Raw genomic sequence first — 16,752 nt, forward strand, 5'->3', positions numbered from 1 at the left:
TAAAACCCATCAGTGCATATTTAGCACCACAACCTTAACCTTTAGAGTTGTCTTACCCTGCAACGATCCCTTAACTACCATCTCCATACGAAGCATGGTAAGATGCTTGGGAAACTATATATATATTAAGCTGGTCGTGCGTAGACGGTTTCTTGTAGAATAATAAGAAGACCTCATGTTAGGAAAAAATTTTCTTGATCAAGTCCCTTAAGTTAAACCTCACCTGAGAGGGAATAATGGTATGGTATAGGTTACAAAAACATTTCCAACTACAGGTTGAAAAAACACACTCGTTTTTTCTTAAATGGGGAAACTACTTTTCAAATTCTAAAACCTAAAATATATTTTTGTAAAAAAAAAAAACTGTTTTAGGGTGGATATCAAATATTGGATAGAGAGGAGGACAAGCAAACCACTAGAGTGAGCCAACATGGCCGCATATTAACTCTTAATGCAGAGTTGGTAGGTAAAAGAACCTGTCAAAACTGCTATGCCGAAGCAGCAATAGGAGAGGGAAGAAGGGCCAAAAGGGGAAGAAGGCATTGATAGAATTAACACAAGATTTCATATTGCAGTCCGCCATGACTAGTCAGCCAAATATGAGACCAACAACATTAAAACCTGCCCTGCCAAAAAACTTTTTGAGGGTTAAGCCAAATCAGAACTTGGCAAAGTTTCAACAGCATTAACTACTCAATTATATTTGTGTCAGTAATTCATCACAACAAAATTGGAGACAACATATTGTACATTCATTCTTCAGTTAATGGATGGCCATTTTTACCTACAATCAGCAACCATTACGTAACAAAAGCGCTGATGACTGCTAAAAATCCAAAATGGAAGTCACTTGAGCATTTTGAATCGGTGTCAGTGTCATTGATTACAGGAATAAGATCTTTCACCCACAACACATCAAAGTGTGTTCCGCCCTGCTCTCCACTTGAAGCCACGGACAAAAATTTTGGCTCCAATGTCATCTGCTGAGGGTTCAACTAACCAAGCAGGCTAGCACCACCAAAGTCAAAAATCAGGTCACATCTGCTCCAGCATGTGTGTCTATGCTAGCTAAGATCGAAACTTGGTCTCCAACATGATGCAATGTTTTAAGCGCGCAGCTTGGTCCAGAGCCCTCATCCATTTAACTCTTCCACTGGCTAACACTTGCCCAAATAAAGCAGCTGAAAGCAATTCTCTCTTCAAGCTGTGCTAGTAGTGAGTTCAATTCTTGTTCTAAAGCCTGTCTCAATGTCACCACTCTCGCGTCGCCTTCTCTTGACGTCACTCCTGGAAGTTCCCGTTTCCACAAAGGGCAAAGGAGAGTTACTTATATTAATCACAGCATCACTGTTAGGTTCTTTGGAGGATGATTCAGTGCTAGAGAGAATCCGCTTTAGCTGAGATTTTTGGCAAACTATTCGTCCCTTGTTCCATCCCGGGAAACAAAAAGATGATGAAACACTATCTTTCAGCAAAGAATATGCAGCCTTTGCAACAGGGAAATCTCGTGTTATGGAACTCCTCTCCATATGTCCCCGTCTGCAAAACAGGAAAGAGCACGAGCGTCAATCACCCAAAAGAATAATATCAACAGAAAAGGACAGGAATTTCTTTCCTGTATACTCTGTTTCACTTTTTATATTTTGCCCATTTCCACGTAATACCTTTTGTTTTCTTTGGTAGGGGTTACTGGAGCTGGAATAGCATGTAAGAGCAAAAACCTAGTACACAAGGTTATTATATAATTAAACATAGAATAAAAAGACCTACACCACAACGACGGATGCCAGTTGAGGAAGATCCTCCCCATCATCTACCCGACCTTGCATATTCTTCAGCCAGACAGAAATTGCTGTGCATGCACCACCAGGCCACATCCTAAAAGGGTCAAAACAACGAAAGGACAAGTAGTACATAAGCAACCACAGCTTGCAAATCTTTCATCTTTGTCATACTAGATTTGCTTCAGAGGAAATAGAAACTCAACGGGCGGAAGCAGCTCAATACCTGTGCACATCCACGGACCAGACAAATTTTTTAATACGAAACAGTTCAGGAAAGAGTCCCCTCTTTGTTGCTTCATTTAGCACTTTTGCAGCCCTTTCCTTCTGGCCAAGCCACCAAAGTGCTTCTAGAAGCGTATTGTAGAATCTCATTCCTAGACCACAACCTTCAGAGTTAAGTTTGTCAAGCACATACTCTACCATCTGCCAGTTAATTTCATCATCAAAATCACCTCTGATCATCTGCCCCATGACCTGGTGGATATTGGATGCTTTAGTGGACAACATCTCATCCAGCAAGTCATAGGCTCTGTCCAACCTGAAAAAGAAGAAAATGTAAAATTTGTTGAAAATATGAATACAGAGAAACTGCAAAAGTATTCATTCAAAACACGGCATCATAACTTCAATATACTCTCAGAGATCTGAAACAGCCAAAGCTAAACATTTGATATCCAAAGTCAACATCCGAAGCCTTAAAAGCTCCAAAGCCCACTACAGGTTTGGAGAAAGTCAGAAATTCCCTATGCATACTACTACCTCATGTAATATAAAACTTCAAGTCTTCTGCAATAGCCAACAAAGCACAAAAGAAATCACAGGATTACATATAAAACGCAACTATACATTCTTTGCAGTAATATCACACAGTCCAAGCTACATGTACTTCAATTACGGGAAAGAGAGAGAATCAAATCACAACTACAAATTCCAATAGACTGAAAAAAAAATAGCACATTAAATAAATAAAAAGTAACATGAAAATTCAGTAACTCGTCAATAAGGATGAAGAAAAAGTCAGCGCATCTTAGAATTTTATAGTTAGCTAACTGCTAAAGCCAAAATCATACCTATGGTCAATATATATATATATGTGTGTGTGTGTGTATCTTTCTTTACATTATCGTTCAACAACTCGATTAGATTGTGATACGCAAAACATCATTTTGTATTAGGTAAAATACATCTACACATAATATAAATGTGTTAACTCGAGCAGGCACAAGAAAAAATGTGAAATTCAACTGTAGATTATGGCATTGTAGCAATGTATGACTCGAAACCTTGGCCGCCCATTAATGCAGCAATGCCAGTCATAATACAACTGCACAGAGGGCCCCCAAAAAAAATTTTTTTTTTTTTTAAATTTACTTCATAGGCAATAGAAATCTGACCTGTCATTTTTTCCATGAACTGCCAACATCATACAGTAGCACATGACACTAGGCAGTATGCCCAACTCCTTAATTTCTTCAAACTGCTGCTCACTCTCGTCTGCAAGACCAGCAAAGCAGTAAACACTCAAAATTGCCTCAAGAGTACACTCATCAGGATCACATCTTGCCTTTTCCATTTCCACATAAGCCTTCATAGCATCTTCAAACTGCCCTCCCTGCCTGTATCCTTCAATAACACCATTAAACGAATCCCTGTTCCTCGGAACACCCAGCTCACCCATTCTCATAATAATCGCTTCAAACTCCTTGTACAGCCCTCCTTTAGCAAATGCATGAATCAATGAATTATACGTCTCAACAATTGGCTTGCTTCCCACCTCATTCATCGTGTTGAACGCAACGAGAGCCTCCTCATACAACGCAGCCTGACCATAAGCTTCAATTACTGCAGTGTATGCCTTAGAACTCGGCACAATCCCCTTCTCTTTCATGTGAAGAAGAATTCTCTTTGCATCCTCGTGCAGCCCACCCTTTCCACATGCATACATCAAGCCCTCGCAGGTCTCCATATTCGGCTCCACATTTTCCTCAGCCATATCATGAAACAACGTCACAACCTCCTTGAAATACCCTCCTTCCCCGAAAACCTGTATAAGTATGTTATATGTGGCCGCATCGGGATGTATGTTACTCACCTTCATCTCAAGAAATAGGTCTCTAACCTCATCGTATCTCCCTTGACCCCCGTACAAGTTGAGCAAGATGCTGTAGGTGGAGGCATTGGGCACGCACCCTGCAGCCTGCATTTGCCTAAACACCCCAACGGCCTCTTTGATGGACCCTGAATCCGCATAAGCCTCCAACAGCACGTTATAACTCGTAACCTCGGGTAAATTCCCCTCTTCCTCCATTTCCCTCAACAACACCCCAACCTTGTCTAGCCTCCCCAACTTCCCAAACGTCTCGACCAGATACCTATAGGTATTTATATCGGGTAAAACCCCACCTTCGTTCATGGTCTTAAACACCATCTCCGCCTCGTCCCCCAGCTTCCTACTGGCGCAGGCGCTCAGGAGAGTATTGTAAGTGACTAAATCCGGCTGAATCCCTTCGTGCCGCATTTCGGCGAACAAGCCCAGAAGCCCCTCCCACTCGTAGCCGCCGCGAGCGCAGGCATTGATAACGGTATTGTAAGTGAGGATGCTAGGAAGAATTCGGTCTCTCTTTTTCATCTGGTCCAGCAGACTTAAAGAGGTTTGGTACTGACCGTTTCGGCCATAGGCATTAATGATGGCGGTGTAGGAGAGAACGGTCCTGACGACGTTGTGCTGGGGCATTTCGTCGAATACCTCAGAGGCTTTCTCGAGAAGGCCTTCGCGGCCGAGAATGCCGATGAGGAGAGCGTAAATGTGCTCGTTGGGCTTGCACCAGAGCTGGCGCTGCATGTACTTGAAGAGGCGGAGGGAGCGCTGCCAGTCGGCGCGGGAGGCGAACTCCTTGAAGACGAGGGAGAAGTCGGAGAGGGAGAGCTTGTTCTTGAAAGCGTCGAGGCATCGGGCGATGCTGCCGCGGGGAGGAAGACTGGAGAGCTTGTTGATGAGGGTCTCGACGTCGTAGCTGTACTTGCCCTTTTCGACGAGAACAGAAGGGTTGCCGAGGATGAGTTCTTTGGGCTTGGCGCGGACGGAGACGGCGGTGGTGGAAGGTCGCGGGAAGGTGGTGAGGAAATGGAGTTTGGGGGAAGAGGGGAAGGAGTAGGAGGAAGAATGCGTACAAGGGGAAGGGCTGTGGAAGCGGGGGTACAAGGCGAGGGACATTTTCGTCACTCGCTCACTGTGACATCGGTGTATGGGGGGCTCTCAGCTCTCATCTCCAAGAAGAAGATGACACAGAATGAAGATGTTGACTGCTCCTTTCGTTTTTTGTCTTGCCCTCAAAAAAGGCTTAGCTTTGCAGTGGAATTGAGCCTTCCGTTCTTCTTGAGAGGAGAAGAAGAATATTTAGTATAAGATACACTTAGAGCTTCATTGTGTTTGAGGAACTTATCTACTAAACCATCATATTATCATTAAGAAACCTTCTTCTTTCTCCCACTTATCTACTAAACCATCATATTATCATTAAGAAACCTTCTTCTTTCTCCCTTTCATAACTCACAGTTTTTTGTATGAGTGTTTCGATAAATGGACTCTGCGAAGACACTTCAAAAGCCGGTAACTTTTGAAGTGCTCCGCAGCACTTAACTACTAAACCCCCCAAACCCCCCCAAGCGATGTGGGAACTTAACCCCACAGGGTGCCCTGCTGCTAAGAAGTAAAGACCCCCCAGACTCCCCGAGACAGGTTTTTCCCTTTCATAACTCACAGTTTTTTGTATGAGTGTTTCGATAAATGGACTCTGCGAAGACACTTCAAAAGCCGGTAACTTTTGAAGTGCTCCGCAGCACTTAACTACTAAACCCCCCAAACCCCCCCAAGCGATGTGGGAACTTAACCCCACAGGGAGAAACCTTCTTCTTTCTCAAGTCAGAGTTTAAGTCAGAGTTGACAGGTTTTCAATTCAGAGTTTCATATATCAAACCTGATCTCGACTTATCAAGTAATTTAATTTAGGGATAATTTCAGAAACCTCCCCTGAGGTTTCTGACAGTTTCACTCCCCTCCCCTGTGGTTTCTGAAATTCCACAAACCTCCTCTAAAACTTGATAGGCAATGCCAAAATAGACCCAATTTAAAAATACAAACAATAAAAAATTAGTATCTGGAGAGAGAAACAAGTGTATACCACAAATGCCCTCATTATCTTGGGTTAGAGAGCTAATCTGATGTGAAGAATTGGGAGGGAATTTAAGAAGAATGAAACTTGGGGGGTGTAAGTGAGACCAATCAACAGACAAGCACACAACGTCAGGGGAGGTTTTAGTGGAGGGTTCTTACTTCTGGTTATTAGATTAGTGGAGCAATGCTCTTTCCAAAGTGTTCATAGTGTACAAAACAAGATTTAGAGCATTTCATTCATGTAGAAAGCTATGATGAACATTGAGTGTCAGGAATTAAAACAACTGAGCAGAAAATCTCTCTTGTTTTCTTTACTTCAGCCATTCAGCAATGCTGTCAATCCACTGGTCACTGAAGCCTTAAGAGTAGGAGAAACTGAATCACTTCCCAGAAATACATCAAAAAGAGCTAATATCACATTTGTTGACTCAGTAGTTGCATCAACACCAGAAGGCAACCCATCACTCGATACAGAAACCTACAGATTTTTTAAGAGAGTCAAGCTGATATGTTTACAAGAAAGAAAATAGCACAGTAGAAGCTCAAGACTAAGAAGAAAAGAGGAAACACATCTTTAGCAAAAAGCCATCAGCATATAAAGAAATGCAGGAAAATTGAATTTTACTACATGCAACTTACAAGCATTTTGGTAGAGTCCGGCCAAGTCAAGAAGATAATGGTACCCTTATTAAGAGGCCTTCCTTGAAACAGAGTACTAAATGTAGAAAGAGCAGCGGTATCAACTGGAGCAGGCGATTTAATTCTTGGAGAGATGGCTTCATCTAAGGCATCCCAAAACGTTTTACCATCCACATCTCTCACCAGAACAATTTGCAGAGATTTTTCCAAAGGAGCTGCAGTTTCCAATCAATATTAGCTTCTTAATTTACTTTTCCCTCTCCTCTCTTTCCTTGTTCAATCAGATTTGATAAATGCAAACAGTTTTATCCTAGTGAAATTGACTGATTCACATATAGCCCAGCAGCATACACCTTGACACCAATGATTGCAAAAACTCTCTCCCTGTATCCTGACATTATTGCAATAAATTTAATATTTGCAGAAGATAATTTTTTCAATCAGCAGCTACAATCCCAAATTGAATGGAATCATTTCAAAGTTCAAGCAGCAAGCTCCTTAATTTGCACTAAAAGGATGTTTGAGAAACTGACCAGTTCCAGTTAATGACATTGAGGTGGAGCAGCCTAGAATGATTAATGACGTTCGGAACTTTACTTTTGTTGCAGGCTCCTCTGTATATTCTTTACTTTCAACTAAAGCATAACTCAATGGTAAAAGTGTCAGATTTCAGGCAGGATGATACATTATGATGCTATGACCTATTTTCATCGTTTGTATTTGATTTATAGCCCATCTTCTGCAATAAGCAAACTTGCTGCTGCATTCTCTAATAAAGGATGTCTAATGTATTTTAGGGATCTACCTTAGCCACTCTTACTTTTCTTCCCATAAAATGGAGCACAATATCATGAACATCAGTGTTAACCATCCTACAATAGACAATCATAGCCTACTGAAGTTACAAATTAGTTATTGAAGTTACAGAAAATATTAGTTACAATATTAACCATCTTGCAACATTGGTTGCTGAAGTTACACAGAGAAAGAATGAGCTCTCAAAGTACTGAGGTTTGGCATCTAACTATATCAAACAACCCAAGTACGACGAGAAATATAGAATCAAGCAAGCATAATCTGGTAGAGGCTTAGCAAACCAAGTCACATGACAAACCAGAAAATCATAAGCAAACATATATCAAGCTTATACAAACAACGCACAAATCATCATAAGCTGCCAAGGAATGTTGAAACAGTCTCCGAAATCTTAAACACTTACTGGTCGAGCTAAGAGACTCTTCAGCAAAGCTTAGAATCAACAAGTTTGTTTGCCAACCATTAAGCTCAGTTGCTCTATCTCAACAATGGCGGGAGTCCAGTAAGTTTCTTGCTTCTATATGCACAGATTTTTTTCAAGCTGTTATGTCAATCAGATCAAGATCATGGCGCCTAAGTTTGGCTCCATTTCACTACACTCCCTTTTCTATTTTGGTTGTTAGGACTCTAATTTATGGTTAATTACATTAATTGTGTTTATAACTAACTTAACTAATAGCTTTCAGATAATCACGAAATATTAGCAAAATTGTAAGGGTCTTTAAGTCTTTTTGGCACCAATGATGTAAGAAATGGGACCTCACCATCTGACAAAGGAGGTTTATGGAATTTCAGAAACCACAGGGGAGGGGAGTGAAACTGTCAGAAACCTCCCCTGAGGTTTCTGAAATTATCCCTTTAATTTATTCAAATTTGAACTCAATCAACACAAGTTCGAATTCAAATTTTTATTGTTCAAACTCGAACTCAGTCAATACGAGTTCGAACACGAGTTTTAATTGAACTCAAACTTGATTAGAGTTACAAATGAATCGAGCCACTCTTGAGCAGTTCGAATCCGAACTCGACTCAAGCTCTGTTAACATCAAACTCGAGCCCGAACTTGGAGCTTAGAACTTGGAACTGAGAGGAGAAGAAGAATGAGTAGGATACACCAGGAGCTTCTTGATTGTTGCGGATATATCAAACAGCTTTTCATTGTTTGAGGAACTTACCTACTAAACCATCATATTAGCATTAAGAAACCTTCTTCTTTTTTGAGGATTCATTACACATGTGCATGATTTCTCTCGCTGCACAAAAGATACAACAATATCCTCATCATCAACTTCCCCGACACCCCATAAACTTCCTCAACCAATGTACAAACACACCCCTATGAAATTTATCACCTAAATCTGCTATTATAAAACATGTATACAGTAATAATTAACTAAAAAAGTACACAATCTACCTAACTAAATACTACTCTAAATACATAGGTACACCTTAAAGGGGTGGGGGTGGGAAAAAATGCAAAAAAAAAAAAAAGGGCTTTCAGCCAAAAGCGGAATTGCTTTCTCAGTGAACTGCCCATTTGTTACAGCAAAACATCATCCATCCACACACCTTCACTCAGCTGCATCCTTTAACATTCAGATTTAAGCTCCACTCCCAGGGGCAATGCCAAATCCAGAAACCATAAGTTGGCTGGCCTCCCTCCTCACTTCAAAAATTGGAGGTCACACAGCCATCAAAAGCTCTGGTTCTTTGTCTTTGGTTAAAATCACCTATACCACAAAAATGGGAGAAAAAAAAATTCCTTGAATCACCGGAAGAGTTCTGGGAATGACCACATAAGGAATCTGGCAAATATGTCTGACTCCAAGAATTCTATATGAGCTGCTCGTCCAATGATAGTATTCAAGCTCCTCCCATGCAAGGAGATATCAAAATTAACATCGCACCGCATGAATACTCTGGGTTCAGACAAGGGCGCACGTATCTGGTCCAAGCAATCATTAAGCATCTCCAGAAAAACTTTACCCTTCTTCGAGTTGTCCCCTGAAGATGCTTGACACATTTCAATTCTTGCAGAATGATATGGCACGTAACCATCCTGAGACAAGAAGCAATTCGCCACTGCCATCAGTAGTTTACATAACCGATCACAAAATTGGATAGACGAGCATCTAGCAAACTGTTTCTCACTTTCCTTATTGGGTCTATTAAGGGGATCATACACAAAACTGGAGCTCAAAAACCATCTAATGCATCAAAAAATTCATCCACGACAAACAGTTCTCCGCAGAGTAAATTAACCTCAACCCCAGCTATCCCTTATCATGCGGTGCTACAGTTAAAGAATTCGACTTCAGAACTAAAACTTGTTTTTTGATAAATACGAGTTAAAATAATATATAATTTTTACTCCAATAGTATCTAAAATTGGATATGGTGTAAACTAGTTTGGTATGATGGATGAATATGACACATGGCAAAGGCAAAAGTTGTGGATATGAGGGTTAACTGTAATGCAGATAAGCATAACATGTAAACCTGAAAAGCTAGCGGCAACATGTTAGTTCTGAAAAGTACAAAAAATAAAAAATATATATAAAAAAAAACTCATGAGATGGAGGAAAGAGATGGAGAGGTTGATGGAGGCGATTGCAGCCATAAAGTTGGCGAAATACAAGAGTTTAACATCTGCACCTATGAACACACGTGCAGCTATCATTTATTGGTTCTAACACATTCAGTGCCATTCAAAGAGTAAGGGATATTTACATTTGCTTGGTACTCAATACTATTAACTATGGCACAAGTCAGCGGCTTACAAGAGGAGCAACTCAAAAAAAGATGCGTGTTGGCATATTCTCTAAAGAATCCATAAGAAGTTTCATCCTAACATATTATGGTATTCTATAAGTTGGAACTAACCAACAAAAATAGATGTTTAACGATAACCTACAATGCAACCGTACAGCACCTGAGAAGGCTAACAAAAGGCATCCAAATATTCTTCACCATCTCAGTAAACAAAAAACCTTTCCATCACAACAGTCATTGTTCCCACAAGTGGTGGAAGAACATCATATCACCAGAGATTTAACTTTCTACACGTCTGATACACGGTGTCAAACTCAATAATTAAAATCATATGGAAGTTTTGCAGATCTGTCAGTGTTTTGCAGTGTTATGTCTATAAGGTTATAGAAAATAAAGAAGATGAAGTTGTTATAAACAACTAGCAGAAGAAAACCAGAACTCGCTACACGTGATAAATGTTTGAGGATTAAATAATACCTGCGGTGAAGATAAGAGAATAATGTTCCTGAAGTTCTCCAAGGTCTTTTGCTGAGAGAAGAGAAATAAACATAGAAGATATATATTCAGTGACAACAAACAAAGGTTTTTTCCAACCCATCAGAAAAGGAAAATATGAAGAAAATTTTCACTGGAAAAGGCTAAAGGAAAAAAGAGTCCAGAGGCAAAGAAAACTTCAGAGCATGCTGTCAATCAAAATCATTACCTTACAAAGTCCGTACAGAAAAGTATTTTGGAGATCTGGATCATCCGTGAAAGTAAGCTGATGAATGCATTGTGTGCCCTTGAGCTTCTTCAAGAGCCACAATCCAGAATTGAATAAAGAATTTGAGCTGTACAAATATCCTAGATGTGGACCAGAAACAGATACATAGGTATAAAGGAATCTGAGGTATGGTTCCATAACACTCTCTGCAAAAAGTAAAGCACAAAATCAGCATCCTTCCAAGTTGATCTTAGAATTGCATTTTTTGCCACAGCATTCGAACCTGTTAATGCAGTTCTCAAAATGATGTTCCCAATTGAATGTCCAACGAAGCTTAGCTTTATACTTCGTAAGCCTCCAGATCTAGAGACCTTATCCATCTTCTTCTTTATGAAAGAGACTACTTCTTGAGCTAGTCTCTGTCCCATTTCTCTAAAATCTCCAGATGTTTTCTCTTCATTAACCTCTGACATTAAAAATTCTACCTTAGGATCAATCAAAAGCCATTGATTACGAACTAGTCGCAAGTCCAGGTGATGCCCCTGCACATTTTTTAGCCCACATGCTAAAAGGTCAGCTCTAAATTTGGAAGAAAACCTAATAGATAACATTTATAAGACAGTCCCATTCCTTTCTTCCCGGCATATTTTGTTACACAATTTGGTAGTTGATTTAGCTGTACAAAATAATATGGATATCATACTCATAATCCAACAGAAAAGGAATTTATTCAGGAAGCTAATAGACCACTATTTCGTATTTGCGATTTATAAAATTTTCAGTGAGCACACCAGCCAAGACACACGTTTGCGAGCGCAATGCACAGAAATAATGCTCAAGAACTTTGGCGAAAGGTTATCAAAGGCTTCACAAGTTGATATGATGAAAGTCACCAAATTGGATCTTTCTGGCTACAACTTTCACTTAAGTTAAAATGAGAAAGGATTCAAAAGCAGACTAATTGCAGGTAACAAGAATAAAAGATCATATTCTGTTATTTTAGCCAAAAAATAAAAATCAGACAAACAATTGTTCTCCCTAATCTAATGTACTGGAATATGCACAAAAGGAGAAAAGAAAATGGCGTATATTCAGTAAACCAATATTAGGGGTTTGTTAAAATCTCATTAAGATACCCAGAAAAGCACATGGAAACCTTTTAACTTTTAGAACAAAAACGTGATGAATATTGTTGTATAAGAACATTTGGGGTTGGGCATTATTTGAAGAAGATGATTTTATTAAGGGATAATTTCAGAAACCTCCCTTGAAGTTTTTGACAATTTCACCTAGTTCCCTTGAGATTTTAAAACTTAGACATAACTCGCTTGAGTTTACCATTTTGGTAACAAAAACTAGTCAATGGTCAAAATTTTGATGAATAACCCAAAACGCCCTCATGAAATTGTCAAATTCATTTTACCTTCTTATAAAATTCTTTAAAAAATTATGGAATATGCACAAAATCTCAAACCCACTTTCAATGCTCATCTATACAATTTTAAACCTTTCTTATTCATACATTTCAAATTCGTACCATTATCAGCATGACCACCACCGCCATCAGCCCCTAAATTCTAAAACCTCAATCTAAGTTACAAATTGAAAAAAAAAAAAAAAAAATCAGCACTGTTAAACTCAAAAAATTTCGCCAACTGTATTAATATAACATCCTATCCCTCAAACGTTGGAGTACCAACACATGTTCTGTCCTTTTTAAACCTCCAGCTTACATCTTCTATTCATCTTCATATCCTCCAAGCAAAGTTAAAATTAATTTGTAATATGTTAGAGTTGTGTTTAGGACATAATTAGTTATTCCATGAGTGAATCTTTTTTTCCATTAAATGTTTAATTGTGTGGTGCATTCCTATGCACAAGCTTAGGAGTTGTTTAATTGCATGAAAATATTAATATATTAAGGTTATTATGGTCATTTTATAGGGCCAAGGGAGGTAAGTGTAATATTGAAAACCTCAAGGGTACTAGGCAAAATTGTCAGAAACCTCAAGGGAGGTTTCTGAAATTATCCCTTTTATTAATCAGGGTAAACGTTGTAAATATGGATTAACATGTCCTACACAGTTGGTTTTAAATGTGGCTTGGATGCATGCCAAATGTGCTAAAAGAGAATTTAAAGTTTGAATGGAGGTTATCTGTCATGTACCCAGACTGCCAGTGCGAAGAAATTTTAAAATGAAGGTGTAGCAAAAATTAACCCTTTACAAAATATGTGCTTAAAATCTTTCTCAAACTATTTCTTCCGTGTCCGAACCACTTTAGATCAGAGCAACCACAGAAGTCAATAAAAGATTTGAAATAACACTGCAGGCAGATCTGTTCTCATCCATCATCAATCTCCCCAATATTAAGGCAATCTTATTCAAGGTATGTTGATTTTAGTCTCTCTTTTTCTTAAATCGTGCAACCATATAAAGCACACAGGTTCTCAGTTTTGTCTTAATACAATGTAGTTACACATATATGTAAGACCATGGATGCAACAGCTGTGCATCACATGGAAATGAGGTAAAAGCACAATAAAACTAAAATTATTCTCAATTAAGAAATAGTAGCAAAGCAAGAGAGCTCAAGTAGCTACAGTAGCATTGTCATGTAGGAAGAAAATATTAAAAATGTCTGCTGAAACTTTTGAAGGTCTACAGCTCAAAGAGAAGGATAATACCTGAAACCCATGGACAAAGACAACTATTTTCAAAACACGACCACTTTGCCGGGAGCTCACACCAGATAATTTGTCCATCGCTTTGGATCCAACTTCTGAAAGTGGGCTAACTTTGTTCTTCTGATCCGCACGGCTGAAGTATGAATTTCCACTGGTTGAACGTAATGGTGCATTTACAGTGCGCTCTACAAGCATGATTGGAATCCGTGATGGATCTCCAAATATATGCAGGTCTTGAATGGATCTACTATTGATCTACAAAGAAGCAATGCAAGTTCAGATGTCCATGCAAATGAACATAGACCAGCAAACCAGAAATATTATAGAGTGACCCACTCTCATTTGGGCAATACTTCGTCTATGAAGCTCAGCTCGCATAGCTGCAGTTTGGGCTGGCTGCAGAAAGCACAATGAAAATTTTCACTGGACCCTGCCAATGCTTTGTCACAATAAACGAAGAAAAAAACACAACAATATTATGTAGAACACTAACTGCAGTCCCCAGTTAAGGAGAACTATACAAGTACTAGAATAAAACAGTAGAAGACACAAGTGTTGAGAAAATTACATCCTCAGAAATTTTCCGCAAAACAGGTGCTCTCCCATGAAAACCATGGTAGGACGAGTCATCAACAGCACTACTTATATATTGATGAGGCATCTCAACCTTAGAGTGAACCATCCATATTGACCATTCCGCTCTCCGATCAATAGCCCATTGATCTTGTAAATGTTCAAGAATCTTTATTTTGTTAGCCCTGGTCAGAAGCAAAAGAAAGTCTTAGAAGTTAATGTATGCAGCAGCAAGCACAGAAAAATAGTCAGTGCATTTCATAAATGTAAAACACAAAAAGCTACTCACAATGAAAAAGCAAAAGACACATAAACTCTCTAGTACAAATGGTTTGTCGTTCATTTTTCATCCAGTTAACGTCATTCCACCAATAAATGCAGAAATCAACAGAATACTCAGCTTTGTGTTGAGTTAGGGATCCCTTTTTCTGTTTTTAGGTCTTGATTCTGTATATTCTAATAGGACTTGTATAGCATACTTGTCTGATAGGATGATGGTTTAACTTCTGATACATCATCAGAGATAAAAATATATCCCTGAGTCTCAGAACACAAACTTCAAAATGGCCGCATACAGAAAGTGGTCTAACAAAGATCACACTAAGATGGCTGAAGGGAAAGGGACTAAAAAACCTGACGTTCTTTCTTCTTTTTTTTTTTGGAGGCGTATAATCAAATTTTATTAATATAAGCAGAATTTTGGCCAGATTCTTGAGGATTAACCCAGTAATATAAGAATTCTTATCCATTAACCAGCATTTAAAAGCATCAGTAAATCAACTCAAAGACACTGACTAAAACCCCACTCTACCAGAAGTTCCCAATTGGTTCTATTCCGTTGAACTCCTCCCCATGAATTAACCATGTCTGTGCCTTCCTGTACAATAGGATGCACAATATCAAGCATAAACATTCCTCTCTTTAGAAACAAGCATAATTTTCTGGTAAATGAAGCAGTATAATACTTCAGTCTACAGAACTTTGTTGATACCTCTATTTTCACTTGGTTAAGATTTCTTACTTATATTTTATTTTAATTACCTGGGAGCACAAGAATCCTAGTAATTGTAGAAAACAATATTAGGCATTTATAAGTATGGCTGTTCTACTTGTTTAGTGTTTTTATTTGACTATTAACTTAGCAAAGACCCCTCAATATGTGCTAGATCCACCCTTCGGCTTGCATCAATTGTTATGCCACAGACAACCAGTAATATAGTTGCCTAGGAAGCAGCTTATGTTGGTGAGCTTGAGTTGATACACAGACAAAATTTTGAGTTTTTAAAAACCACGGAAGCTGAGGATAAAAAGCATGGCCATCAAAAAGACTTGGACATAGTAACATGTAGTTTTGACTGCAGTACTTAAAGTTCCCCAATTAGCCAAACTTAAAAACAAGTTAACTGAACCAAGCTCAACAGCTTCAGCCCCTTGAAATTCCATAAACTTTTCAGCCTTGCAACTTTGTGCCACAGCCTATTTCTGGGCTCAAACTTAAAGATCCTGCATCAACATCCCAATGCATTATCCACTTTCCTTTTTTTCCAAAAAATGCATAATAAACATGTCTCTGCTCTTACTTGCGCTGAAAATATCATTACCAAACAGGTAGATAGTCTATAAGATTGTCTTTCCCAAAGTTTCAGTAAAATGAACCTTACATAGTTGTAGAAAAGAAGCTTTATCTTTACAGCCTAGAGAATTGCAGAAACATGTGATTGATTTAAGAATATAACACAAATGACAAACCTGTGAAACTTCGAAAACGTACTCCACAAGTGAAATGTTTGATTCCCAAGTAAGTGAAATGAGCAGAGTAATTCATCATTAGATAACGAATCCAGAGTTCTAAAACTTTGAGTGTCAATGTTTCCTTTCTGAAAGACACAAGAAAAAAAAAAAGCATTGAATCATCAAATTAAACCCTAAACCCTAAACCCTAAACCCTAAACCCTAAACCCTAAACCCTAAACCCTAAACCCTAAACCCTAAACCCTAAACCCTAAACCCTAAACCCTAAACCCTAAACCCTAAACCCTAAACCCTAAACCCTAAACCCTAAACCCTAAACCCTAAACCCTAAACCCTAAACCCTAAACCCTAAACCCTAAACCCTAAACCCTAAACCCTAAACCCTAAACCCTAAACCCTAAACCCTAAACCCTAAACCCTAAACCCTAAACCCTAAACCCTAAACCCTAAACCCTAAACCCTAAACCCTAAACCCTAAACCCTAAACCCTAAACCCTAAACCCTAAACCCTAAACCCTAAACCCTAAACCCTAAACCCTAAACCCTAAACCCTAAACCCTAAACCCTAAACCCTAAACCCTAAACCCTAAACCCTAAACCCTAAACCCTAAACCCTAAACCCTAAACCCTAAACCCTAAACCCTAAACCCTAAACCCTAAACCCTAAACCCTAAACCCTAAACCCTAAACCCTAAACCCTAAACCCTAAACCCTAAACCCTAAACCCTAAACCCTAAACCCTAAACCCTAAACCCTAAACCCTAAACCCTAAACCCTAAACCCTAAACCCTAAACCCTAAACCCTAAACCCTAAACCCTAAACCCTAAACCCTAAACCCTAAACCCTAAACCC

The 16,752-nt window shown here is 39.0% G+C and overlaps 2 protein-coding genes and 1 long non-coding RNA gene across 3 annotated transcripts; all 3 read right to left on the minus strand.

The window, feature by feature from the left end:
- Window positions 1-665: 665 nt before the first annotated feature.
- On the minus strand, window positions 666-5,262 carry LOC140006161 (pentatricopeptide repeat-containing protein At1g74850, chloroplastic-like). Its single transcript, XM_072048071.1, has 4 exons — window positions 3,179-5,262; window positions 2,008-2,322; window positions 1,771-1,878; window positions 666-1,539 (listed from the first exon to the last, which is right to left on the minus strand). The coding sequence occupies exons 1-4, from the start codon at window positions 4,996-4,998 to the stop codon at window positions 1,200-1,202; spliced, it is 2,583 nt and encodes an 860-aa protein (XP_071904172.1). The 5' UTR covers window positions 4,999-5,262; the 3' UTR covers window positions 666-1,199.
- Window positions 5,263-6,166: 904 nt separating this feature from the next.
- LOC140005810 (uncharacterized) lies at window positions 6,167-8,033 on the minus strand. The gene is made up of 3 exons (XR_011813377.1): window positions 7,817-8,033; window positions 6,598-6,988; window positions 6,167-6,436 (listed from the first exon to the last, which is right to left on the minus strand). It is a non-coding gene; the product is annotated as an uncharacterized lncRNA (long non-coding RNA).
- Window positions 8,034-8,604: 571 nt separating this feature from the next.
- On the minus strand, window positions 8,605-16,057 carry LOC140004566 (uncharacterized; the record flags this gene model as incomplete). Its single annotated transcript, XM_072046708.1, has 9 exons — window positions 8,605-9,472; window positions 10,663-10,713; window positions 10,889-11,094; window positions 11,172-11,430; window positions 13,575-13,829; window positions 13,911-13,970; window positions 14,143-14,332; window positions 14,959-15,024; window positions 15,897-16,057. Coding segments are annotated over 9 exons (1,539 nt in total), but the record flags the coding sequence as incomplete, so codon positions are not given.
- Between the last annotated feature and the right edge of the window lie 695 nt (window positions 16,058-16,752).

Source organism: Coffea arabica, chromosome 4e (genome assembly GCF_036785885.1).
Source record: "Coffea arabica cultivar ET-39 chromosome 4e, Coffea Arabica ET-39 HiFi, whole genome shotgun sequence".
Lineage (NCBI taxonomy): Eukaryota > Viridiplantae > Streptophyta > Magnoliopsida > Gentianales > Rubiaceae > Coffea > Coffea arabica.

Coding starts and splice junctions, on each gene's coding strand:
- LOC140006161 (XM_072048071.1), bottom strand. CDS start 4,998: ATGTCCCTCGCCTTGTACCCCCGCTTCCACAGCCCTTCCCCTTGTACG. Junction 1,879..2,007: donor TGGTCCGTGGATGTGCACAG/GTATTGAGCTGC, acceptor TGACCCTTTTAG/GATGTGGCCTGGTGGTGCAT. Junction 1,540..1,770: donor CTGGCATCCGTCGTTGTGGT/GTAGGTCTTTTT, acceptor CCTGTTTTGCAG/ACGGGGACATATGGAGAGGA.